This window comes from Dunckerocampus dactyliophorus, chromosome 2 (assembly GCF_027744805.1).
Source record: "Dunckerocampus dactyliophorus isolate RoL2022-P2 chromosome 2, RoL_Ddac_1.1, whole genome shotgun sequence".
In the NCBI taxonomy this organism is placed as follows: Eukaryota; Metazoa; Chordata; class Actinopteri; order Syngnathiformes; family Syngnathidae; genus Dunckerocampus; species Dunckerocampus dactyliophorus.
Window position 1 is genome coordinate 37,118,373 of NC_072820.1, and position 26,970 is coordinate 37,145,342.

Genomic DNA, 26,970 nt, shown 5'->3' on the forward strand with positions numbered 1-26,970 from the left:
TCTTAAACAGCACTGCACGGCTCAGCCGGCGTGGACAAGTAAGTGGACAAGGCCAGACAGTCGTCTTCCATAGACTAGTTCATGTTAAATATGATCAAAAAAGGACAGGACGTAGATAGTCTCCATGTTTTCTTTTGAACCTCTCACTCCCCAGAATAATGATAATCATTAAAAAAATATTGTCCTGTTTTAAGGCCATGCATCCGAAATCTTTGCTGATTTGTAAAAATGTCCCATAGAGAAAAGCACAAACACACCACTTGAGTGAATGGATTCTGGAGAGACGTTGTTACCTCGTTGTCATAGTGACAGCCACTCATCAGCAGCAGCACAGAAAGGTTCATTAAAATCAAAAAGGAAGCACCAATCAAAATGTAACCAACAAGGTTATCGGTGGTTATTGTGCTATTGCTTGTTCTTCTGTCGTGTTTGGGTCTATCTTAATCCTGCTTTAAAGCACACATACTTGTTTTTTTCTTGTGCGTCATTTTAATTAGTCAAATTGCTCCAAATGTGTAATGCTTTGTTAGACTTTTAGACAAATAATTAAAAATCAGGAGTATAAATGTTTGTAGTTAGTCTGTGGATACCAATACAATATACGTACAATTACTTTTGCGACGTTTGTCGTGAAAATTAACATTTTTGCTTGTTCTGTATTTGTTGCTCATGTTAATGAAAAAATAATTAAAAAATAATATTTCGCTGATATTTACTGTTGTTTTAAACGTCTCAAATTATGTACGATAACATTTAATTAATTCAATTTATCTATTATAAATAATTCTTTAGTTTTTTGGGGCTCGAGTTAAACGAGTTAAACATGAGGGAGAAAACCGGAAGTGAGTTCCTTGTTACGCGGCTGTCACTGTCACTGCGCAATACGACAGCGCTTCTGCGACGTCACGTGCTGTGGTAGTTCTTATTTTGTTGAGGTATGAACATAAATGGTCAATAACCATACTTCATATATGTTGGGAGGTTACTTTATAAGTGACAGTGTAAACAACCATAAGTAGAATGCAATGATGGATTCATCTAGAGGATTCAGCTTTTTCATTTTTTTTTTGTCTTAACGGGGAAATACCATCCATCCAAACATATCTTCCTAGCAAATGCTTTTGTGTGTATTTTTTCAGTGGCGTAAAAAAAACGTAAAAATAATTTATGGCACAAAGAAAAGAGGGCTTATAAATTGTCCACTTGCACCATGAATAAGATATAAGAAAAAGTATTGATTATGTTGTTACTTCTAAAATGTCTATCTATCTTAATAACGTTTCTGGGAGTGGAGTGGGGTGTCACTAGCGTAACCCGGAAGTTGTTTATTGAATGGGCTCGTTGTCGTCTGGAAAACTTTATTTCGCACAAAAAGTTACTTGTGTTTTTCAATGGTGTTGCTGAAAAATACCTAGGTTTTAAAGGTTTCTTTATGTTTACATTAGTGACTCGTTATTTAACAACTGACTCTTTGATAAAGTTTATCGAAAAAAATCTGTAAGTGAAGCTAAGGTGATGATGCTATAGTGAGAAACAGATCCATAATAATTAAGTCGGCATTGTGTTGATACTGGCTAGTTTTGTCCACACTCTTAATAGTTTAAAAAAACGGTTGTTTTCAGGAACAAGCTACCATTACATGGGGATCAACAAAATTCACTCCATCCTTGACCCGGAAAGGTTTTTATCCCAAATTATTTAAAACGTTTACACACATACATGCACATTCACACTGACCATAACATTAGCCACACCTGCACAATCCAATATTGTTTTATTTTGTCCTAAACCTTTTATGGTTGATTTTTTTTTGTTGCACCAGATGTGGAAAATACAATTGCAGAAACAATTATCCTAAAAGGGGCAGCGATGGCAACCCCCAAAAGAGCTGCACTGGATTGAACAGTACTGCATAAATAACTGCTTAGACAACCTATTGGAGAGCATTTCATTTTTCCTCAATTTAAGGCTCCAAATCTTAACTAAAGGTAAGAAAAAAGTGACATTTGGGTATGAACCACACATACAAGTAGTTCAAACTCGAGTGCTTGTTTGTTATAAACAAAACCGTATTTACTGCTGGGAATAAGGTGGAAGTGGATTGAGTTCACAGGAAATACATCGACAAATTGGATTCTTATTTCAGAAACATGGAGATTTATGCCCCAAAACATGGATCTAGTCTGTTACATTTCCCATCTTCCAGTACAGATTCATTCAAATAGAACATCTAAATATAAATCTATTTTTTATATGTTAAACAATTAATCACAGTGCTTTGATGATAAAGTGTTAGGTTCCCAAATAAACATATGTAATATTGCATGTATTGCAACATCCCCTGTAATGCAAACTTGACATGAAGAGCTTCAAACAGGATTATTATTAAGATGTGCATGCTCTTCTTAAAGATAGCATGCAGTAAGGCATCAATTCCTGAACTCTTAAAATTAAACAGCAACAACACAGACATATGTATATATTAAAACACATTTGAACAGCAATGAGGTTTATGTTTCAAAGTCCTCCAGCTCCAGCAGCATGATCTTAGCCGTGTTCTGAAAGAGCGCCGCTCGGTTCTGCTGCTCCCCTTTCTTCACCCAGTGCCCGTAAATGCGGAAGGCACAGCCATCAATGAGCTTGCGAACGCCGCGGAGGGAGTAGGGATCTCTGGCCAAGATGTCACGGGTCAGAGGTCGAGCCTTGCGGTAGCGACTGTACATTCTGATGCAAGCCAGCACGGTGACAATCAGCACCTGGAAAACGATGACAGATCATGTTTGATTCCTGTGATGCTTAACTGTCATCCATTAATGACTACACTCCTCACCTTGAATGTCCTTCTGGGGCTGAAGTGTCGCACCTGATCCTTCTGGTACTGCCTGAAGAAAGGATGTGCTAAGGCTTGCTCTGCATTGAAACGCACAGTGGGGTCGACAACCAGCAGCTTGGAGATCTGAACATCACAAGCGTCCCAACAGGAAGGTTAGTATTGTTCCATTTGCATCTATAAGTATAAGCATCTACTGTATAATCCCTATGCTAATCCCTGTGCTAAGTTTTCCACAATGTTTACATGCCCGGATGAAGACGCGGTCTTCATCCGCTGTGGAACACATACACAACAGTGGACAGCACGCACTGATACGACGGGAGATAAAAGTCACGCTGAGCGATTGTGAGGTGTGATCATTTTCGAGGAGGCATTTTTGTGATGCAAATGTATTACTCTTTTGAAAGCATATTATTTCGAGAAGCCCAAATTTTTATTTAAGTTGCTCCACCAACTAACCGGAACTATGTTCCTCATCACCCAAATCCGACCAGAACTCAGCTCACAGGACAAAGTGGGGGGTAAGGCTGGCAAAATTATTGAGCTCATTTTCATTTATTGTGTGATTAATTAGTTAAATTATTGTAATCCCTGGCAAAGTGCCCACGAGACATTTTTTTCGGAACGAGAAATCTTGTCACAATGTAATTTAATTTAATCTTGCAAGATCTTGTGACACCCCTACTACAATAATAGTGGCGGAACAATACAGGGGTAAGTTCTGCCTCAAACTTTTTTTTTTAAAAATGTTTTTAATTGTCACACCACTCTTCTTAAGATGATAATGAACGTTCGTTTTACTCAGAAGATTTGTGCATGTACCAAAGCTTTATTACCATTGTAGTCAAGGCATAAAAGAAAATGACTGCAGCAGCTCTGTTACATAAGAGTATGAAATACAGTGTTGAATGAAAAATATGCACAACTGGAGGAAAACAATGTCAAAAAACTGCAAAATGTCAAAAACAATGATTTACTATCACCCATTTTCCTTATCCCTCTGGCTAAAGTCAAAAGTAAAACTGTCGATGTCAGTCAGCCAATCTGAGGGGCCTGTGGTTTCACTCTAGTAAGGATAATGCATAGAAAATGGTGCACACTTACCAGATCCTTCACAGTGTCGGACCGGTCGTCCCACTCGGGCGAGCTGAACTTGTACCGGCCCTCTGTGATCATCCTCAGCATCAGCATCTGTTTGCGGTGCCAGAATGGCGGCGAGCCGGCCAGCAAGGTAAAAAGGATCACGCCACACGCCCACCTACGTGACAAGTAGAAGAAACAGAAACTGTAGACAGGAAAGCAACAAAGCCACATAAATACACCCATGCTTTCTTGATGAAGGTAACCAAAAAAACAAAGGGGAAAACTTACAGATCAACCTCTTTTCCGTAGCCCGGGTGCATTTCATCCATGGAGCATTTGAGTATTTCGGGGGCCAAATAACCCGGGGTTCCACAAAGCTCTGTTAATGAAAACACCAGACAACAGCAGTAATGACTAAAACTGTGTAACGCAGGAGTGTCCAAACTTTTTCCACTGAGAGCCACATACTGAAAAATCCAAGGATGCGGGGAGGCCACTTTGATATCTTTATTACTGTAAAAATGCAAAAACCCAATCCAATGTAGCTAAGATAAGAAATCCTATATATTCAAAGAAAGCTTTGTGTTACAGTCGACAAAGTGTATTATTATTCGGCTTATTAGTATCAATCCTTAGTATCAAAACCTTCCAGAGGAAGCAGACACAAAAGCTGACAGTTCCATCACTGTGGCTGAGGCGTCTGGGGTAGTCAAAAAACTCCTCAGTGACAAAGAGTTTCGCTTTGAGTTCTTCAAGGCTCTGGATGTTGAGGGACAAAAATAGCTAATAATAGTTACATTTTTGGGCAGTACAATGCTATAGCTATTCATGTAAGAACTTAAGTGGTTTTGGTTATTATCATGAAAGCCATGGAAGTTGCTAGATATCAGCTCTTACATTAAACTCTTATAAGTTATATTTGTTATCATCATTATATTTGTCCAAACAAATGTACCTACAGTTGTACCAGACATCTGAATTGGGAGTACCTCCACATTACTTGCTGAGAATCACTCAGCAAGTAATAAGCTACCGTTTATTACTTGCTGAGTAATTCTTCCATTGCTGACGCTATCACATTGACAGGAGCCACCAGGCTTCTGCTCCGCCCCTCCTCCTGCATGCAGGAATGAGGGAGATACAGCGCAAATCCAGTCTATATTGATATCAACAATATGGTTGGTTTTGATACCGTGCTTAAAGTAAATATCAATACAGTCAAACTTGTCTATAGCAGCCACTAGAGGGAGTCTGCCAAAGTGGCCGCTATAGACAGGTGGCCTCTATAGACAGGTTGGCGTCCGGTTTGAATGTTGACCAGTAGAGGGAAAAAAAAGGGAAAAAAAATAACAATAATAATGTTGACCAGTAGAGGGCACTGCGGACTGCGGATAAAAGTTGTAGAGCACTACTAGGCTTGTTATTATCATGGTTCATGGTTCATGGTTTTAATTCATCCGGAACATGCTTATGAGTCAAACAGTAGCACATCACATAGTACAATTCACAATTTTGCATGTCCAAAAAGGAGTAGGAAGAAGCAAAACTTATTTAATCCTACCCCTCATCAGTTTCACATCAGTTGCAATACATTTATTCACCTCTTGTTCTTCCAAGTGTACTTTGTAGGTTTACATGACAATGTAGTGCAATCATAGCCAAGGTTTTTACTTACTAAAAGGAAGCTAGAGGCTTAATAATAACTCTCCTTCCCCACAACAAGCGGCATTACAGTATTGACCAGTGCACACCAGGAAATAAACGGTGTCACTTGTTACAGGCATTGCATGGACAGCTATGTAGTGGGGCTTGTTTAACCTTTGCCTTGTGGGCAAGCAGGAAGGAGAGACGATGCTGAGAGATGTGTGTGTGTTCTGAGCTGCTGTCTGGTGGCCGCGTTCAATAAATAAAGTTGGCAGAAGCAACAGGAGAAGTTTCCTTCTTTGCTTCGGAGCTGAATAACACTGACAAGTTAACAGACTAGTAGCGAACGGAAAAGAAAACGGCTTTTTCTGTGTCAAATACAGAAGATGAGGACTTTGATGGATTTGTGGATGAGGATTGATCAAAAATAATGTGAGGACATTCTAAAATACTTCAATTAAGTACAACCGAACTCAGTTCTGCCGCATGCATGCTAGCGTATGTTTTTTTTTTATTGTAGCGTCGCTGGGAGCACGTCCTGTTCCCAGCCCACTTTGCGGTAATGTTTTGGTGCAAATGCTCTTAAAGTTACATGTTTGACCAGGAAATAGCAAGCTCAAAAGAAGACGGCTTTTTTATGTGGAACAACTGACAGTTTGTGTGGATCTTGTGAATGATTGTGACTGAGCTAGGACTCAGTAATTAAAGTCTACACACGACGGCTTCATTGATTGAAAAACCAAACTTTTTCGTGCATGAAGCTTCTACTTGAGTCGGTAATTTGGCTGCTATATGCGGTCAGATATTGACCAAGGTAGACAAAATGGGTGGCCGCTGGCCGCGTTGGACAGGTGACTGCTATACACAGGGTCTACAACATGTAAATTTGCTGCGGGGGATTTTCCAGTGGCTGCTATAGGCAGGTGGCCGTTCTACAAAGGTTTGACTGTATTTGACTGTATTTTAAAAATAGCGGTATATCGCCCAACCCTAGTTTCAATATTAAAACCTTTTCATGATAATAACATCTTTGCTGCCACGCCCACCCCATTTTTGCTGTTTTCTTGTATTTTTTTAAATGTGCAACGAGTTGCAAACAGCCCCTAGGCCACACTTTGGACACCCCTGATATAGCATAATATGTTGTCAGTTGCCGTTTTTTTGTTTAGGTTTTTTTGGACAGTTAATTCAAATATAATATTTGATATAATACTTTAATAAATTAATGAATAATTCCTGACTAATGTGATTTTTTAAATAGTAAATTTTTATTGTAGATGATGGCCCACAATGTTATTTAGTTTGTTAGTTGTTCAATTTGCTATTTCATTTCAATTATTCTTGAACATCCAAATTGAGGCCGAGGCTTTTTTTGGACATAGCAACCAATTTTTTTCTTGTAACATTTTTATTTTTTTCCTTTTCAGTATGCCCTTAATCATCCTTTAAAAGGTTGAGGCCTTTTTTAATGTTATTTAAAAATATGCCGCCACTGGCAAATGGCCAGAGGCTGGCCATCTCCAGTGAACACTTGAACACTTGATTTTCACTCCTCGTACCTCGTAGCTTCTCCCCCGGCTGCAGCTGCACCGAGAACCCAAAGTCGGACAGTTTGATGTGTCCATGGTCGTCCAGCAGAATGTTCTCAGGTTTCAGGTCGCGGTGGACAATGTGGCGGGAGTGGAGGTACTGTACTGCTTCTAGAAGAGCTCGCATCATGCTCCTGGCGTGCAAAATAGTCATATCACACATTATGGACAACCATTTAATTTAATGTCACTTTTAATTTGCTGATACGTGCCTTGTTTCCTTCTCGCTCAGTGTAACTTTTTCTGTGAGGTAGTCAAACAGCTCCCCTCGCCTCATGCTAGAAAGAAAATACACAATGCACTCACATACTGGTATAAATATACAGGCATTAGACACACCTACAAAATGTAATCAGAATGTAATCTGTTCTTTGCTAATTTTCTAACAACCTTTGACACACTTTTTCCCCCCCTCAGACTGTGAGTGACAGGAAGAAAAGCTTTGAGTCACTTGTGGAGAAGTCGTTCGGCGCCACCCACAGGTTTACATGTATCTCTACAATGCAAATCTAAGACAACCCGTCTTATAAAAAAAAAAAAATCTTGGGTCTTACATTCGGGTCAATAAGGTGAATCACATACAGTAGATCCTTGCTTTTCAAGGGGCTAACGTTACGGAGCCACCAGCAAACTGCAATCGAGTAATCGAGATTGCTATAAATACTGTATATCTATTATTGACACACGACTCACTCCCCCTCCCTCCCCCTCCAAACTCTCCTGCGAGCTTGATGTTGATGTCTTCAGATTTCGGATCAACATTTGCAACAGTAGGCACTGTTGTAATCATTAGCTTCAGCTCCAGAACCCTCCCCCGTCTCTCTTCAACATGCCTCACATTCTTATTAATCGCATTTTAAAAAGTTTGAATATATATGCATTATATGAGAACGTAAGATGATCGATGAGTCATGGTGTAGAACAGGGGTGTCCAAAGTGCGGCCGGGAGGCCTCATAATATTAACAGAAAAAGCATCAAGGAAAAATGTCATAATATGAGAATCAAAACAAAGAATAAAGTTGCAATTTTTGGAAAATTAGGTAGGTAAATACTATGATAATAAAGTCATAAAATTATCACAAAAAATGCACAAAAAGAAAGTTGTAAGTATTTGTAAAAAACGTAAAAGTGGTCTTCGCATCCTGTCATTTTTCAGTATGCGGCCCTCGGTGGAAAAAGTTTGGACACCCTTGGTGTAGAAGTTTTATACAGGTTTCACTTTGGCAAATATGGTGCATTCAAACACAAAGACATAAACATAAGAATTGTGGTCTTTTTTAACAGTGGTACATGTATGCTGTACATTTTGTATTTCGCGGATTTGCCAGCCCGTAAATGCTGAATGCCCAACGTGCGGGAGATCCACTGTATTTGTCTTTCTACTCACAGATCAAACACCAGGAAGATGAAGGTTGTGGACTCGTAGGAATCAACAAGAGTAACTAGGAGAAAGAATAGAATGGCTTCTTCACTGCGTTGGCTTAAATGTTAAACAAATTAAGTGTGTTGTGGACCTACTGATTGAGGAGTGGCCCTTCACCATATTGAGGACTTGGATCTCCTTCAGCGTGGATGTCTTCACCTCCTCCAGCTGCTGGATGGTCATCTTCTCTGCTGTGATCTCAATGATCTTGACAGCCAGCTCCTGTCCCGTGTGTCTGTGCACGCACCTGCGCACCACGCTGCTCACACCCCTGACACACCATTGACATCATCCAACATGTTTTATTAAGGTTACAGCTCATGTTAAAGTTCTTCATTATCTGTCTACCAGTTTAGAAAGTCATTAAGAGCTCACAATGGACCAAAAGTGGTAATACAGCCCAGAAAGAGCTCACTAGTTCCCCCTAGGTGTCCCCTCTACAGTTCTTAATTATATAAGCACAGTGCCACCTCGTGGTGATGGGAAATTACTCTTAAGGGTCCCGTATTATGCTAAATGGAGTTTTTCCTTATGTTATTACAGTGATATGCTTCCCTAGAGTCTGTTTATGACAAAAAACATGTTCAGCATTGTTCAACCAAGGGCGGCATACAGGAAAATTAAAGAATGCGGAGGCGCCACTGTGCATTAAATCCAATCCAATGTAGGTCAACATATGCTAAGATATCTGAACAAAGCACTAACATCTTATCTTTGTGTTATACTGTAGGTGGCAAAGCATATTAGCGCAATATCTAATATCTCATTCATAATGACTTAATTCTATTTTTAGAACATGCCTAGGGTCAGTAGAGCCCGCAGGCTGCACTTTGAAAACCCCTGGATGTGACATTAACTTTGGCTATATGGCTCCACATGTGGCCACAATGATAATCCCACAATGGTCGTTTCACTTCAAATCTATATACAGTAACAGGGAATTAAGAGTTTCCACTGTCGTCAAATAGTTGAAGGTGCACTTTATTGGCCCATCCTATATAAGATACATAATACGAAATATGAATAAACACACATCGCAGGGGCGGATCTAGGTTTTTTGAAAATGGGGGGTGTGTCCGAGGCCGTTGGCCGAGGCGCTAGAAATGGAGGGGGCGGTCTGAGTCCCTCCCCCAGCAACATTTTTTTAAATTAGACCTCATTTCCTGCAATCTGGTGATACCTGAGGCCAATTTTATGTCCTTAATTTCAAGAGTTTGTTGTTATTTTTATCCTTGGAATATATCGTTTAAGCCAAAACATTCTATTTATAAAATTATCGGTACTAGAAGAAACCCATTTTAGCTCAATTTCCTGAAATATTTTCCAATTTGAAACAGCTGTAAATTCTGAGGATTTGAGTATAATTTTATGTCACTGGGGATTGCTTTTCTGGTTAATTTTCATTGAGAATAGACAACAGTTTTCCTTATAGTCATGATGCCAGAGCCTTTATTTTGCGCCTCCACCTGAATAGCCATGTACAGCACACGTTCAATGTCCAATGTAAATTATCAGCCTGACAGTGGGTTCGGGAATAACATGCTTCTCGGTTGCATTCTGGCATATGCGTCCACCACGCGCCAACAATTCAGATGCATGTCCCTATGGACATACATCAGAATCAGGGAAAAAAATCGTGGGTGCCTCAAAACAGGGGGGTGTACATCCCCCACACCCCCCTCTAAATCCGCGCCTGCATCGTTGGACTATGCCCTGCGGGATGCACAGTCGTTTACGAACAAGCGTGTCTATTATTTTCTGATGGACTCACCTGCCAATCACCTCTTTGGGGTCATACTTCTGGTAAAACTCCTTAGCACCCACCCAGTCTGGTAATTCATCTCCAAGCACAATGTCTTTGGTCATGATGATGGACCGGGACCTTGGAACAACAAACAGTTCTTCAAAGACTTAAATTAACAACACGGGTACTACCAGGAAGTGCAGTCAGGATAGGGAAGTAGTGTATGTTGTCTTGCAGTTCAGGAAGACATTTGATCTTTTTCTTGTTTCACGATGGTTTGCTAGCAGTGCCCTTGCTTGCAACGGTTCAGTGACCGTGCCTGAAGATACTCACTATGTATGCACAGCGAACGTCAACAACAACCGTGAAAGAGACAAGCAGCCAGGAAGGTGCTGCAGTGCGATGGAACAAAGTAAGCCGGACGCTAAGGCAAAGCCATCACTACGCATACTTCAGTGGAGACAGTAACAAAGCGCGTTGTTAGCCAAAATGAAAATTTCTAAGTAATAACATTTTGTCCGCATTCCCTTCAACTGATCCGGTGTGTTTTTGCCAAGTACGATCGCCCCCATGTGGTTGGAGTGCGACAACGTCGTTCAATAATTTTGTTGCCCATTTAGAATTTATATATTTGATTATTTTCATTCTAAAAACTCAGCAAGATCGGTCTAACGTAATTATACTATGTGTTTTTTGTGATAATTTGCTCGTCGACGACTTGTATAGTAAGTGGAAGTGGAGGTCGTCATTTCCGGTAGCTGCTCCGATGTCTTGAAACGTTCACATCAATTCGCTCCTGGGAAGGTTTGTATCGTTAATATGGACGAGGAAACTCCACATCTGTACTTTTATCTAAAGTTAATTTAAATTTTATTTGTGCGTCGATGGGCATTTAAAAATGTACTGCCTTCCTGAAATGAAATGCGCTTTGGGGCATCGATATTAGCATTAGCCTAGCTTACTGTAGCGAATCGGCTAATACAATTTACGCGAACCAAAGCAAAGATAAAAGGTGCTTATTTGAACTATTCTTTGCCTTGTTTAGCCGATGATCACCCAGCTTGACTATCAAAGACTACATTCCCTTATCATTACAATATAAGTGTACTTGTGAGGCTAATAAAACATCCAGCTGTCAGGATATTAATTAATTTGTTGGCCAATATGACCTACAACAAGGTTTAATGTTACTTTGTGTTTGATTTTGTGCAGGGGAAGCCAAGATGTCAGGTGCTGGGGGAGGAAAACGTCCCTCGGGAGGGGACAGTCCCCCTGGGCCACCTGAGAAGAAAAGCAAGAAAGAGGAGAAGACCACCACCACTCTCATTGAGCCCATTCGCATAGCTGGAGTCTCATCTACGGTCAGTTGATTAGCTGTGTTTGCCTTTCGAGGAAAAGGCTTCTTGTGTTTGCCTTTGCAAGTTTCTGGGCAGGCTCTTCATTCCCATTTCAATGTGCAGGAGGAAATGGACATGAAGGTGCTGCAGTTTAAAAACAAGAAGCTGTGTGAGCGCTTGGAGCAGCGGCAGGCGATGGAGGATGAGCTACGAGAGAAAATAGAGAAGCTAGAAAAGAGGCAAGCGACTGACGACACCACCCTGCTGATTGTGAACCGCTACTGGTCAGAGGTACTACTGATCATTGGACTGTATTACAACATTGTTGCATATGTAAACATGTCAGGTTCAAAGATAATTCTTTCTTCATGGCAGCTGGAAGAGAAGGTCCATGTTCTACGTAAACATATTGAGCCGGCGGCCCCAATGCCATCTACCCCGGTTCCTCCACCTACTCCTCTTCCTGATCATGCACCCATGGAAGAAGATGGCGTCAAAATAGCATCACCGACCTCTGGTGTGCCTCCGCCCCCACTCCCTGAGGCTGGAGAACAGCCAGAGCAGCAGCAACACCAGCAGGAAGAGGGTCAGGAAGGGCATTTGGGGAATCAACAGAAGCCGCCACCTCCTGACGGAGCAGAAGAATTGACGCCCACAGAGCCTCCACAGGAATCGACAGGTTAGATTCTATCTTGTGACCAAGCTTTTTCTGGAAGTCCTCTCTTTCTGGTCTAACCTTAAAGGGTCCTTGAAATGATTGATCAGATTTGCTTTAATATAAGGATGCGCCAATTGGGATTTTATGCTGCAGATTCCGATACCGATCATCCATGAGTGAGCTGGGTCGATACCGATCACATGGATTAACTGTACATTTTTCATTTTATTTATGATGAGTGCTAATGGCCACGGTCGCCATTAGCCAATTCTAAGGGCCCCTGGCAATGAGGTAATGTTCGTTAAACAAGTGTTTGGAGGACAAGACACAATTAGTATAATGACAACAATAGACACTTGAAAAAGTTAGTACCCGATGGACGTAATATCCACTTCTCCATGGGACAACCTCATTGCTTGTTTGGTTTTTAAAAACAAAATGTCACTGTGGTAAAAAGTCCACATTGGAGTCCAAAGACGAGAAGCTAGGTGGATAATTGTAGCTAACGAGCTAGTTAGCTGCGGCCGTGACCAGCTAGGCAAAGCGTTTAAAGAAAGATGCAAGAAAAGTTGAACACCGATAGGTTTGCCAAAGGAGTGATAAAAACACACTGGCATGGATTGGCGTAGCCTGTGTCAAGCTGTCAAACAGATACCATTAAGGATTTACAGACTAGTGTTTATTCTAGCGGCAATACGGGACAAAGTGCATTTCTTGTGGTATCAATACGGGTGTTGGGAACGTGTTTTTTACGGAAATTGGATACTAATCTGTGGTCGATCCATCAGAGCATCCCCACTTAAATATGTTCTATATTGTTTGTAGAGTAATTTCCAGTGTATAAGCCACACTAAATTTAGAGAGAAAAAAGATCTGTGCTCTCTGGGTCCTCTACTTCATCTGGCAGTAGTCCAGCCTTTCGAAATCCATCTCACCATACATTCATTGATGCTAAGCTTACACCAAGCAGCCATGTTTCCTTGTCTCAACAGCCAAATCCATCGCCTTTAACTTGAAAGCGGCATCATATCCATTTCTTCTTGTGTTTTCTGTGATGGAAGATTGTGACTACCAGGTTGTCACTGCACATGTGCAGAACGCGTCTACATCCGGGCGACCCTCCTGAAGACTGCATGTGCACAACGTGTCCACATTCCGGTACAGTAGGTGGTGGTATGCATCTAAACATTGGTTGCAACCCGCCATAAACGAAGAAGAACGCAACTACATCCGGTTGCCTATTTTTCGGCAGTCAATGTCAGATGGATAGATGGATACTTTATTCAAGAGAACAACACGGTATTTTATGTTTTATTTTATATGGTTTATTGTATCTGTATTTCTATTTATTGACGTATAGTATACGTGAGTGGATATGACGTGTACGCCTGTGGCGCTATGTACGTTGCGCAAGTTTTATGTAGGGTTATTTCGGGAATTGCTGGATTTTACACACTTTATGCTGGAGTTATCGCTTTGGACTTAATAAGAGCCACGGTACAATGGGGCCGGCGATACCATGGTCCGCCTTTGAATCATCATAGTGTGTCCCGGCGGATGCAGGTATGTGCCACCAATGCGATCTCTGCACAAATTCCAATACGTACCCTCTTTTATATTTTACTTTCCGTTTTTGTTTTCATTCAATGTAACAGGCTTTGCAATCTTTGCAGTATATTTATGGTGTTTATTGAATAATCCAAATCCAGCAATGTTTTACATTTTATTTTAGTATAAATTGTGCTTTTTGTTGGTCACACTAAACTGGAGCCCAAAAGGTGGCTTCTCTGCATTGTTTCCTGAACTTTTGGAGCTGTTATGATGGAGTATCTTAGTAATAGCGTTTTCCAAAATATATACTGAAACGATTAGTAATAGTTCTGAAGTATACGAGATGTCACAGGATTAAAACATGACCACACATTAGCCTCACCGCTGTACAAGCCACAGGGTTCAAAGTTTGAGAAGAAGTAGCGGCTTATACACAGGAAATTGTGGTAATTATGTTCTACAATGCCCAATTTTTGAAAGTGAATGGTAAATTCTCAAAAATTGCTTTTATAGTTCATGGCGCCACCCATGACAAGCTACCTCTCGCTCTTCAGTCTCATTTCCGGAAGTGATGTCATCAGGGTGACACCTCTCAGCTACACAAACATAGTGGTGCATGATACAGAGGATGTTTACAGTGATTATAGCGAAGATTTGAGTGAAATAGAGAACTTCCAGAACAGGGACTTAAGCCTTAAGACATGGGGATGAAGAATGGTCATCTTCAAAACAGAATGGTAAGTTACCCTGGAGTTGCTCGTCCTTCAATTATTGTTGTTCGTTGCTTGTTTTATTATTCTCTTTATAGCCATTATTATTGTGTATTTTGCCGCTGTCTTTGGCAACATATCGCTGTGGAAAGAAGTTTATTTAATATGTATAATGCTTTGCAGACTTGTCGCTATGGTGGAATAGTGTTTAGAAGACATCATGTAAACAAGACATGACTTGCACAGTTCTGTGACAACTTGGATGTTGTTCTTCTTGTCTTTTTTTCCTCGTGTACCGCATCAGGAATAGCATTCTTTTTCAAAATGCAATTATACAGTACAGTACTTTCAAGCCAAATGCTTCTTGTAAAGGTGTTCCTTCATAGCAGTCCTCAGTGAAATGAAAAGAAAAGAAACAAAGTATTACTTGGATACTGTGAACAGCCAGTAGCAACACAACGTTTTGGCTTGACAACTATTTTGATGAAAAATATACCGAACGACAACCTACCTCGAGAAGTGTTTCTTTACTCTGCTTTAGCTGAGCGGTGTTACTCCATTTGATGTCACTTCCGGTAACGACGCTTTGCTGCGACGAGTTCGTCATGGCTGGTGCCATGAACTATACATGCAATTTTTGCGCATTTACCATTAGCTTTCAAAAAATTAACAATGTAGAACATAATTACAAACAATATATAACATATATAAGGAACAAAAAAAATGTCACAGACCCTTTAAAACAACTATCCTTGAATGTGTGCAGAAGCATCGCCACTGCCGCCTCCTCCCCTGAGTGAAAACGCCAAAGGTTTCTTGACCACACTGGAGCACAGCACCGAAGAGGAGGTCACCCTGCACCTCCAGGACCGCATGCAGTTCAGCAAGGAAGCCATTGCCTGCCTTGTGTGTGTCTTTGACAGGTTGCACAGCAGCATCGATAACATGTGCAAGCAGATCCAAACTGCAGGTAAGTCAAGCGTGGGTTTGTACACAGGGCAGGCTGATCTAGCTAGGGGTGTGACAAAAGTGGGATTATGTCGATGTGGAGGGAGGGTTTTTGTTAATGATGTCATAAAAACAGGGAACTTCAAAAGGAAGTGTTTGAGCCCCTTCTCTGTCATAAGTGGAGCGAACGAGTGAGGGTGATGATACTTTTCCCGCATAAAGTGGTCATGTGAAGTTAAAACAAGTGTGTATTGTTTCATGGATATTGTTGTATGCTTTTCAACCAAATAAGATTGGCAAATTGAGTATGTTTTCAACAAAATAAGATTGGCACATGGTAGGTGTATGCTGTCAGTTTTTTTGTTGTTGTTGTTTTTTTTTTTTTTTTTATCGGTATCAGCCAAAATCAGATTCGGCATTTTAGGCTTTTTAATGATAGGTAATCTGTGAATCCCTAGTTATACCTTAATTAAAGTAATACAAATATTTACATGTTTGGTATTTTTAATTAAAACTCAAGTTGATCGAGAAATCTAAGCAAAAAACAGTAGAAAAAATATGAATCTGTTGTGTTTTTATAGCAGTTTTTGTGAGTACACTTTTTTTCTTTTTTCTTTTTTTTTGCCCTAAAGGGACCCGAATGGGTGGGAAATTAAAGGGACCCCAGAGGGTTAAAAAGTACATTTGGCGTAATAGGAGACATTTGAGTAGTAAAGGTGGGGTTGACTGAATTGACATGTTCGTGGGGTTAAAACTATGGCTGGTGGGGTTGATGGAAAACCTCTGACACGCTCTTGCATGACAGCATGCGAGGATGAGAGCCTGGCCACTATGGTCACCGCAAACCGCACCGCGTTGGAGGAGAACTGTCGACTGCGAGACCTGGCCACTCTGCTGCATGGCCGGCACCACAAGACGTCTATGGAGGTGAGATGTTCTAGACACACTCAGTTTAGCAGTAAATAATAAAGTGTGTCGGAAACAATTGCTTGTGTTAAACCTCATTACAGTACAACGAGTGGGTGGACAAGGTGACCAGCTCGGAGACTAAGGTGTCTGAGATGGAGACCACTGTTGAGGACTTGCAGTGGGACATTGAGAAACTCCGAAACAGGGAACAAAAGCTCAACAAGCACCTGGCAGAGGCCATGGAGCAGGTACACGTGTTTGTGATATTGTCAGTGCTATAATAATATGTTGTTGCGGTCTGTATCCATTTTTTTCCAAACATAATAAAAAGAAAAGCAAATCAAAAAAATAAAAAGGTGAGGGGAAAAAAATGTACTAAAAAGCTTTTACTCAGAAGCAAGTACAAAAATATTTTATATATATATATATATATATATTATATCATATTTTGTAATGTTTGTATAATAAATTTTATTTTATATAACATACTCAATGTATTAGTCCTGCCCTCTAGTCAGACTTTTATATTACTCAAAAAAAAAAATAAAAGTAGCGTAAAACAAATTGGAGTCTACATCATCATGTTTCCATCCTGTGTGTGTTTAGTATATATATTTAATGTTCCTTTATAGTTCCTTTTTGTTCCACATCATTTCATTTCATTGCTTAATAAATTACTTCCTTTATTTGTGTGACATTTTCTATTTGAAGTTACCAGGGTTATTTTATTTACTATTTCTGGTAGACTATATTTGCTTTCCCTCTAATGAAATGTCTTCACCATTTTTGTAAAGAAAACCAGTGAAGAAAAATGTATTGTAATAAAAAATATAAAGTGTTATTAACCTTCCAGCATACCCGCGACCCTAGTGAGGATAAGCGGCATAGAAGATGATGGATGGATAGATGGTTTTATTAACCTATGCTCTAATGTTCATGGTCCACAGCTCAAATCGGGCTACAGCAGCACGGGCAGCTCTGGTGGGCTGGCTGGAGGTCAAATTACATTAAACATTCAAAAGGTAAACATACATCGAAATATCACCTCCACACTCATATTTTGCACCTCTAACTTTTTTTTTTTTTTTTTTTTTTTTTTTTTTTTTTTTTTCTCCATTTCTTTCTTTCATTCCAGTTTGAGAGTCTTAACACAGAGCTGGAGCACAACCAGGAGTTGGCCAACAGCCGCATGGCAGAGTTAGAGAAGCTGCAGGTGGAGCTCCAGGAGGCCGTGAGGGAGAGTGAGAAGCTCAAGGTGATGATATAATATGGCACGTGTATGGTTGGCTTGCTAAGTAGGAGCCTTTTGCATGTTCTCAGAATAGTCCTGAGCCATCAAGTTCTGGTGGAGTGGAGTGGAGTGGAGTGTCCCATTACCAGAGCTCAACTGGACAAAGTCCCAGCTTTTTTGCAAGTTCTCACTGTGATTGTTTTGCTCCCAAGAGTGACGTCTGTGTTCACGCCTGGCCAGGCGAACCACAAGTTTGATTTAATTTAACTAAACAGAGCAGGTGTGAGAAGACTGCAGCCCGATTTGAACGTGAGGTACTGAAACATGGTGTTTCTGATGCTCTGCCTTCACTGTCGCCACCTTCCTTGTTACAGATGGACGTGCGTAATATTCCGGAGGAGGTCGTGAAGGAGACGGTGGAATACAAATGTCTGCAGTCCCAGTTCTCCCTACTCTACAATGAGTCGTTGGGAGTGAAAACCCAGCTGGATGAGGCTCGGGCCCTCCTGCTTACTGCCAAGAACGCCCACCTCAGACAGATTGAGCACATGGAGGTGAACTTATAGTGGTGTCATTCCTCTGGAATATAAGCTGTATCAAGTAATCTAGAGAGGCAACCTTGTGCATATTGTCCAACACTGCTTGTCCGCATCTCCACTCAGAGTGACGAGCTGTCCCTTCAGAAGAAGCTGCGCACTGAGGTCATCCAGCTAGAAGACACGCTGGCCCAAGTGCGTAAGGAGTATGAGATGTTGCGCATCGAATTTGAGCAAAATCTGGCTGCCAATGAGCAAGCAGGTACCTTCCTAAACAGTGTCAATCTAAACAGAGCTTTTTTATAGTAAAGGCAGCTACTCCTTGGATCTTGCTTGATTGTGTAATGAAGTGTCTGTTGCATTTCTCAGGACCAATCAACAGGGAAATGCGACACCTAATCAGCAGCCTGCAGAATCACAACCTGCAGTTGAAAGGTGACGTGCAGCGCTTCAAGAGGAAGTTGAGGGAAACGCAGATGGAGATCAATAAGGTAGATGACACTAAAGTACATGACTTTAAAATGTTATCAAAACTGATACCTTACTTTTAAGATAACCACCGGGGGGGGTGAAGAATGGGGGTTCTAAACTGATGTTTGTTTCCATGAAAGTTACGCTGCCTGAACAGCGACGCTGGCGTTTTAATTCTGGAAGAGTCAACCAGTGACAGCATTGACGTGAAGAAAGAGGAAGATGAGGACCAAGAGGAAGAAGAGGAGAGAAGGAAGGAGCTGGAGAGGCAGCGGGCCCGTGAGAGGGAGCGGGAGGCCGAGCGGGAACGAGAGCGGGACCGCGAGCGAGAGAGACAGCGCAGCGATGAGCTGAAGAGGAAAGACTCGGACACGCTGAAGATGCTCAGAGTGGAGCTTAAGTACGTCCATCTTTGACACCAGTTCTTCTTTATTGTCGTATAACATCTTGTGTGTGTGTGCTGCTCTCCAGGAAAGCACAGGAGTCCCAGAAGGAGATGAAGCTCCTCTTAGACATGTACAAATCAGCTCCAAAGGAGCAGAGGGACAAAGTGCAGCTCATGGCAGCTGAACGCAAATCGAAAGCAGAGGTTTGTTTATTTTCTATCTTGGTCTTTATGCATTGCATTTGCAACAGTATTCACTTGGATTCTACCACAGTAACTAGAAAAATGCACCCATTGAATTTTTTTTAGATTGTTTGCCGCTGGAAGAAAGATTTGCACATGGACATTAGCTTTATTGTCATTGTAGTCAAGACGAACAAAATTACCGCAGCAGCCCTGTTAGATAAGGATTAGATATCTTATGAAAAAAGGATCTAAATTAAAATGGACAAAAACAATGTCAGCAAACTATCGTAGGTTCAAAAATCCTTTCTTTTCGTCTACTCTTATGTTTCTCGGCAAAGTCACAATTTAAATGTGCAAGCACTGGTTAGTTTCAGTTTTGGTTATGTCCGAGGGGCTTGGACATAAGCGGGTTCCACTGTATGTGGTTTTTACTGTTCCAGTCAACCCTCTGAAGGCAACCATAATGCCAGTGTGGCCTGCAATGAAAACATGTCTGACACACTGTGGTGCATGTATAGGTGGATGAGTTGAAGATGCGAGTGAGAGAGCTGGAGGAGCGCGAGAAGAAGGAGAGCAAGAAGCTAGCAGATGAAGATGCCCTGAGGAAGATCCGAGTGGCGGAAGAGACCATCGAGCACCTGCAAAAGAAGCTGGCTGCCACTAAGCAGGTATTCACCATGCATGTACACTAAATTTGGGATTGACTGCAGAGAAATAAAGGAAAACAGCTTTCCAAACCTTTTAGGTGTGTCTCTGATATAACTATGTCAGAGTCTCTGAGGTCAGCTCTCCTCGCGTGCTTGCGCTCTCTTTGGAATTTTGAGACACACACGATCAGCAGATGAGAGCATGCTGTCGTGAGTTGTAGAATATCAAATCATTATTTCACTGAGGTTTAGTGTTGCTTCAGCAATGTTGTCATTGTAAAAGCAGAGCTGCGTGGACATTGGACACACCCACATTAGCTCATGACCTACTCTTGATATTTAAACGGCTGCTGACCTCTCACCTGAGGAGTCACAATTATGTATTGCTGTAGTTTTCTTAAGCTGTCCCCATTAATGTTTTTTGTTGTTGCTCCAATACAGTATTGAGGAGCTCAAGGAGACATGATTGTGGTCTGATAGCCTGCAGTACCTTAAACTTGGGAGGTCCAGTAGTACAAACAGACCAGACTATGATTGTGATTTACCCAGCTCTTCAGGCTATTATGAAGTGCAAAAACTTTGGCTGAATGCTTTTGATTAATTAACATAGTACTGCCTGCCAAAATCCGGTTGTTCAAAAAAAAAAAAAAAAAAGAAAATCTAATATAGAGCTCCTTTAGTTGTTTGCAGGCTTGTTTGTAAGCAGCATGAAACCAAAGGAAGCAAATGCAGAATTAGTGGTTTTGTTTTGGGGGAACAAAAAAAACAAGACCACTTCCTTATGTGGAGTAATGTGAGCTTTATGTGAGCTTTATTGCTCACATAGGAGGCAGGAAGTGTCAGCGCAGGTGTCACCATGTATTATTTCATTTTCTCAAGGAGGAGGAAGCCCTCCTGAGTGAGATGGACGTCACTGGCCAAGCCTTCGAGGACATGCAGGAGCAGAACAGCCGGCTGTTGCAGCAACTGCGGGAGAAGGACGACGCCAACTTTAAGCTGATGAGCGAGCGCATCAAATCCAACCAGATCTATAAGCTGCTGAAGGAGGAGAAGGAGGAGCTGGCTGACCAGGTCATGACATTTAAGACGCAGGTGAGAAGCGAACATTTTTGTCATGATTGTGTGCGTCTTAGCATGATGGACTCAATTGTCCCTATTTGATAGGTGGATGCTCAGCTGTTAGTAGTGCAAAAGTTGGAAGAAAAAGAGGGTGTTCTTCAGAGCACGTTGGCCACTCTGGAGAAAGAGCTGGCTGTTAGAACCCAAGCACTAGAACTCAACAAGAGGAAGGTGAGGCTTGCTTGTTTGCACTCATGACTCACTAATGACTGCATGATTTCACTGCAGCCAGATGGAAGGATTTGAGTAACAGCCTTAACAGTGCTTGTGGGGAACACTGATTTGATGGTTGCTAGACACAAACTGTTCCATTATTTATATTGCTTAACGTAAGCTATGGCTGTTGTTAACAAGGTGACGTTCATTTAAGAACCTCATCATGAACCCTTTTATGGAGTGTGTTGTTGTTGTTGCTCTGCTGCAGGCGGTGGAGGCTGCACAGCTGGCAGAAGACCTGAAGGTACAGCTGGAGCACACGCAGGCCAAACTCAAGGAGATCCAAGTCGCTGTGGCTGAGAACCGCACGGCCCGGGAGAGGGAGAGCAGCAATCTGAAACGAGCGCAGGTAAGGTTGTCACCTGAACTTTCAGAGCGCCACGAGACAGTACATGGCTTAAGAGGAGTAACGGCTGCTCACAGATCAAAATACAACAGCAAAAGTAATAGCACCAATAATGGCAACCTATTCAACGATGGATATAATTCCTTAAGAACGAACAGAGTGAAAGACAGGATGTGATTTAATGTAATATTATTCAATGTAACACAGACAGTGACATCATACCATAAGAGGGGACAGAGCACAGAGAAAAGTGAGAATAAACACGGCAGAAGATGGCAAGAAAACCAGTAACAACAGCAGCAGCACTGACATACTATGAAACATTGGCGTCAGCCCTTACCAACAGAAAAGAACAAAAGAAGTAGCAGAAGACAATGCAACAATGCCAGAAACTGTAGCAATGAATCACATCATTTTGAAAAGTATATTTACAAAATAAAATGTTCAGAAAGTGCTGTTTTGGAGTGGAATGAGTATGACTGGTATGCAGTCGTCCCTCGCCACACTGTGGTCCAAACATGGCGGCTTTATATTTCAAAAATATATTATTTAATAAATCATGCTGTTTCGTGGTTGAATATGGCCTAGTATTAGTCCAAAAATATGCATATTCAAACAAATTGTACATATTGTTTGCCTAAATTAAGTATTGTCAAGCATAAACATGACTAAATGAACTAAAATACAAATATACAAGGCATTCAAAAACAAAGCCTCGATATGAAGTACTCTGCACTGGTCACTGGGTGTCAGTAATGTTACTGTAATTTTTGGTGGGACACAAGCACTACACTTGATCCCTGGAACAACAGTCTTGTATGGCAGGTTTGAATTATCTCACAACAGCCACTATAATCTCTAATAAAAATCCCCAATAAAAACACAGGCTACTGTTGCAGCTATAACACACGCCAAGCTAAAATTAAACTCTGAACCCCTGACATCACTTCCTGTCCATACCGCCAATTCCCTGAGGGAACATATTTATAGCAACACACACAAGCACAATTATTCATATCTTAAATGGCCTATTTACTCTTATGTCTGATATATTGGGTAATACGAGTGTAAAGGTGACTATGGGGATGTTATTTCATGTCCAGGGGGCTCTAATAATGTTAAACATATTTACACGGTAATAAACAGGTTATTTGTGTTCTATGAAAATATTCCATTTATAAATAAGGAATCCTACTTCCCGGGAATTGACTTAACACGGTTGGGCCAGAAACCAATTAACCATGATAAATGCAATAGATTAATATATGTATATTGGGCATTTATGAATGAGTCGTCTGAATTCTGCCTAGCAACATGTGGCTGCTTGAATATGTGACCAGAAAAAGTAATATGAGCGTTTCTGTTAATCTATGTGGCCACTAGATCGTTGAAACGGTGTTTTTTTTTTTTTTTTTAATCGGCTCCCAGAGATGGAAAATCTGATAACGCCAGCTTGGCATTTCCATGTAGACAAACAAACCGCTTCTTTCTGAAAACAGTGACATCACCAAACCCTCGCTGTCACATGACCAGAAGTGAGCTTTGACGACAAGCCAACATAATTGAATATTTCGACTGGCATAACTCACCCCAGTAGACATTCCCCTGATATTTTGTTGTCTCAAAGTCCAAAATGACTCGTAGAGGTAATTCCACGTCGTCACAAGCCTTGGAAAGCGGAAGACAACGGACTTGTGCACATGCATTCGTTCTTCTATAGCTTGGTGTGTGACGCGGGTTGTCTGTCTGTTTACAGTGCCACACATAGGTGTGCCTTGTGTATTGCATCCTTTTCACCCAGTGATTCGCTCCCATCTGGAAGCAACTATTTACTAATCCGGCATCGTGTGGACGCAAATTTTTTTCAACTCGCCAAAAAAAAATCCCAGGAACGTTTCCGTATGGCTAGGACCTGAGTTAAGTTTTGTAATAAATCCTAATAATAAAAATACATTATATTTGTATAGAGACACTTTACTAAATCTTAGCGTTAAAATAAAACAAAAGAAAGCACACTGCGAACAAAATCAGCACACAGCAAATAAGGTAAATATAACAAAAGAAATATAAAATAAATTCAAATATGATAAATATTTTTTGTGATTTGTGCACCACCATTTTTTTTCCCCACACCACAATGTGTAGGTATGTGGAAAAACTAAAAAAGAAAATAAATATTGCTTTTCCGCATTTCTCTCAGGAGGATCTGTCCAGGCTGAGGCGGAAGCTGGAGAAACAGAAGAAGGTGGAGGTGTACTCTGACGCCGACGAGATCCTGCAGGAGGAAATCAACCAGTACAAGGTGAGAGAAATTTATGGCTATTATTTATCCTCTTAGTGAATGTGATGGCGAGGCGGGCTTGTAAAAACACCAACAGCTTTCTGGCAACATCTGCAGCAGACTCTTCCTATAAAAAAAAATATATATATATATATATATATATAAATAAAATACGACTGCAGTGATCTCCCCTCCTGATATCACTTTCCATTTTTCTAGGGGCCAGACATGACTCTATAGTGTGTGTGATGTATTTTGTTTGTCTCCAGGCAAAGTTGCGCTGCCCGTGCTGCAACACGCGGGACAAAGACACAGTGCTCACCAAGTGTTTCCACGTCTTCTGCTACGAATGCCTCAAGATGCGCTACGACACGCGGCAGAGGAAGTGCCCCAAGTGCAACTGTGCCTTTGGCGCCAATGACTTTCACCGCATCTACATCACATAAAAGAGAAAAGAGTGAACATTGTGAATGGATGATTTTATCTCTCTTTGGACTTTATTTTACCGCATCGTTGCCACATGGGGACCAAACAAATAGTGACTGAGAGAGTTGTCCCGTAGTGAAATATAAACAGCTGTTAGTACACTTAGTTGCTACCCATGCAACATGTCAAACTGCAGTCTTTTAAATAACGTCCCATCCCCTTTTACATCCATCTTTAGAGTTTTCTAATGATTTCGTAACAGTGCACACATCTTGAAGCATTTCTGTGCATTCAGGAAATTAAAACGCCTGGATTAAAAGTCTTTTTCTCCATACTGGAGGCCTTGCTTGTGTGTGACAGAGAGTATGTTTATAGTTTATAGTTTGTGAAGTACAACACCCAGATTGTGTGACGTCATTGCTGAGGCTATAGGATTAATAACCCTGGAGAGAGAGACAGGACTGTTTGGCAGCCAGTCAGCGCATGCAAGAGCGTTTGGATCACCTCGGACAAGCTCTTCCATGTGTGTGTATGTATGTGTGTTCGTCCTGTTGCCATGGCACCCATTGCTGAGTTTTGACACAACATCTGCAGCTTATAGTGGCTCATTACTGTATGAAATGACTGCAGTGGAAAGTCAGCACATATGGGCTTGAGCAGCTCCAGGTCGTCCTTAAAGGTCGAGTAGAAAAACATCTGCGCGAGGACATTCTTCAGGCGTCATTAATGCGATGAGGCTCCTTTTCCTCCCTCCTCCTCTTGTCCGATGATGTGAATGTTTTCTAGGAGGTTGGCTCGTGTCTGTTTGACGTTAGAACTTGTGGGAAAGGCAGTTCACACCATGTTGTGCAGGAATGCTTCCAGACTCCACAGAGAGGGAGAGGAAAAAAAAGAGTTAATTCAGCATTTGGGAACAGTTAGATAAACGTTCCAGGAGACTTGTTGGCAGAAAAAGTCCTTCTGTGATATAACCACTTGTTTAGTTATGATTGTACACAAGCCGGCATGAATAAATAGGGTGTTTCTAATCATGTCACACACCTCCAGATGTTGTCCTAAACGTTTTGTGTTGCTGTGACAGAGGAGGACTGCAGCTATGAGTTCACTGCGTTGTTATTGCATTTTTGCACTGTTGCAGGAGGCTACACCCTAGCCCCAGACACTAATAACACCACCACTCTGTGTCAGGGACACTCACATCTTCCAAAGTGAGAAGGTCACACAGCTTTTTTTTCGTTTTGGAGCAATGGACAAAGGAAAGCGTTTGATGTTAATGCATGATACTTCAACTTATTTTTAGTGTTTACAATTATATGAATACGAACCATTGAGGTAGACTGCATAAGAGGAAAACTATGGTACTCTTGACATAAACATTTACTAATCAGTCAACCACATAAAAGTACACACAGCAATGCATAATTCATCAAAGAACTACAGAATAGTAACTGTACGTGCCCTCATTGCCAATGAGATAATTGCATATGCAAGCCATGCCCACAAGGCTGAACGAATGGCAAACTGCAGGCTGATGGAAAAGCTATAGGGGAACCTCAAAGGCAATTAGGTTCAAACTATAGCCATCATAATACCTTTATTAACTGCAGAGGTAAAGGTTGGGCGACTGGAGTAAGTGTAAAAAGAAGCTAACTGCTGTTACTGTTAAGATATTTAAATTTAGTGTTGAATTTAAGGATGACGGTGTTGTGTTGTTGCAATTGCGCCTCGTGTCTAAATTTTTCAAACATTTTTAATTGTTGTGCAAGTGTATAAAGACACTTTAAATAGTTGAAACATCACTCTAGGGTGTCTTTGTCAACAAGGGAGGGTGTGTAGTCTTCTTCTGCACCACTGGTTGAGGCTGCTCCTTTTGGAATGAGTGTTGCCCAAAAAAGCCAAAGAACAAGGAAAAGGTGCAGTTAATCCTTTGAAGTTTTGCATGACTTATTTTCCTGAAGATTTAAGTAAAATTTTGACTTTTAGAGGATCTACTTCAAAAGAACTATAAAGCAGGGATTCTCAGGTCCAGCGACCCCCAGGGGTTCGTGAGCCTTAGGTCGGGGGTCCACAATTTTTTTTCTTCAGTAAATTAATGAAGTTATGGCATTTTGTGAAGAAGTGCATAACTGGCCAATGAGCCAATAACTAACTTACATTAGGGTTAGTGAATTTAAAACTGACATAATTACCTCGCTCACAGCTTCTGATGGCACAATGGACAAATATTTAAGTCCAACCACTTCCTCGAGTGACGCAAGGGTCAAAATATGAGGACAGTTATAGATATATCAAGTTTAGGTTTACTGAGAACAATGACGGAAGGCCAAAATGTGTCTCGTGTCTTCAGGTGCTTGCAAATTAATCCATGAAGCCAATCCTCAAAGGTTATCCCAAACAGGCAAACTTCCAAAAATGTGCTTAAAACACTTGTGATACAGGCGATTACACAGAAAACTATATGCCGACAGGCGTCCTTGCAGGATCTCTTACTGGTGTGACGTCACAGCTCAAGGGGCTACAGAGCATAGGGATTGTCTTTAAAGTTTATTATCTTGAAAACTCATTGACTTACAACTATGAAACTTGTATGTATTTTATGTGAAAAAAAAGTGCTATTTCCTCACTTTATCCGTGTTTAAGAATTTGGGATGAATCCATACTGTGTTTTAAGTAGAAAATAAAGAAAAACAGCAATT

At 41.1% G+C, this 26,970-nt stretch overlaps 2 protein-coding genes across 2 annotated transcripts; one reads left to right on the forward strand and one right to left on the reverse strand.

Moving 5' to 3' along the window:
- Positions 1-1,769: 1,769 nt before the first annotated feature.
- phkg2 (phosphorylase kinase, gamma 2 (testis)) lies at positions 1,770-10,876 on the reverse strand. The gene is made up of 10 exons (XM_054769264.1): positions 10,651-10,876; positions 10,345-10,455; positions 8,669-8,844; positions 8,538-8,592; positions 7,362-7,427; positions 7,120-7,283; positions 4,205-4,295; positions 3,938-4,091; positions 2,831-2,956; positions 1,770-2,756 (listed from the first exon to the last, which is right to left on the reverse strand). The coding sequence occupies exons 2-10, from the start codon at positions 10,437-10,439 to the stop codon at positions 2,511-2,513; spliced, it is 1,173 nt and encodes a 390-aa protein (XP_054625239.1). The 5' UTR covers positions 10,440-10,455; positions 10,651-10,876; the 3' UTR covers positions 1,770-2,510.
- A 176-nt stretch (positions 10,877-11,052) lies between these two features.
- On the forward strand, positions 11,053-25,302 carry LOC129177650 (E3 ubiquitin-protein ligase BRE1B-like). Its single transcript, XM_054769004.1, has 20 exons — positions 11,053-11,121; positions 11,530-11,678; positions 11,778-11,945; positions 12,030-12,333; positions 15,340-15,543; positions 16,327-16,448; positions 16,532-16,678; positions 17,378-17,452; positions 17,566-17,685; positions 18,036-18,215; positions 18,324-18,459; positions 18,567-18,688; positions 18,809-19,068; positions 19,140-19,257; positions 19,758-19,907; positions 20,766-20,978; positions 21,051-21,176; positions 21,430-21,570; positions 23,768-23,869; positions 24,118-25,302. The coding sequence occupies exons 2-20, from the start codon at positions 11,541-11,543 to the stop codon at positions 24,292-24,294; spliced, it is 3,003 nt and encodes a 1,000-aa protein (XP_054624979.1). The 5' UTR covers positions 11,053-11,121; positions 11,530-11,540; the 3' UTR covers positions 24,295-25,302.
- The last annotated feature ends 1,668 nt before the right edge of the window (positions 25,303-26,970 follow it).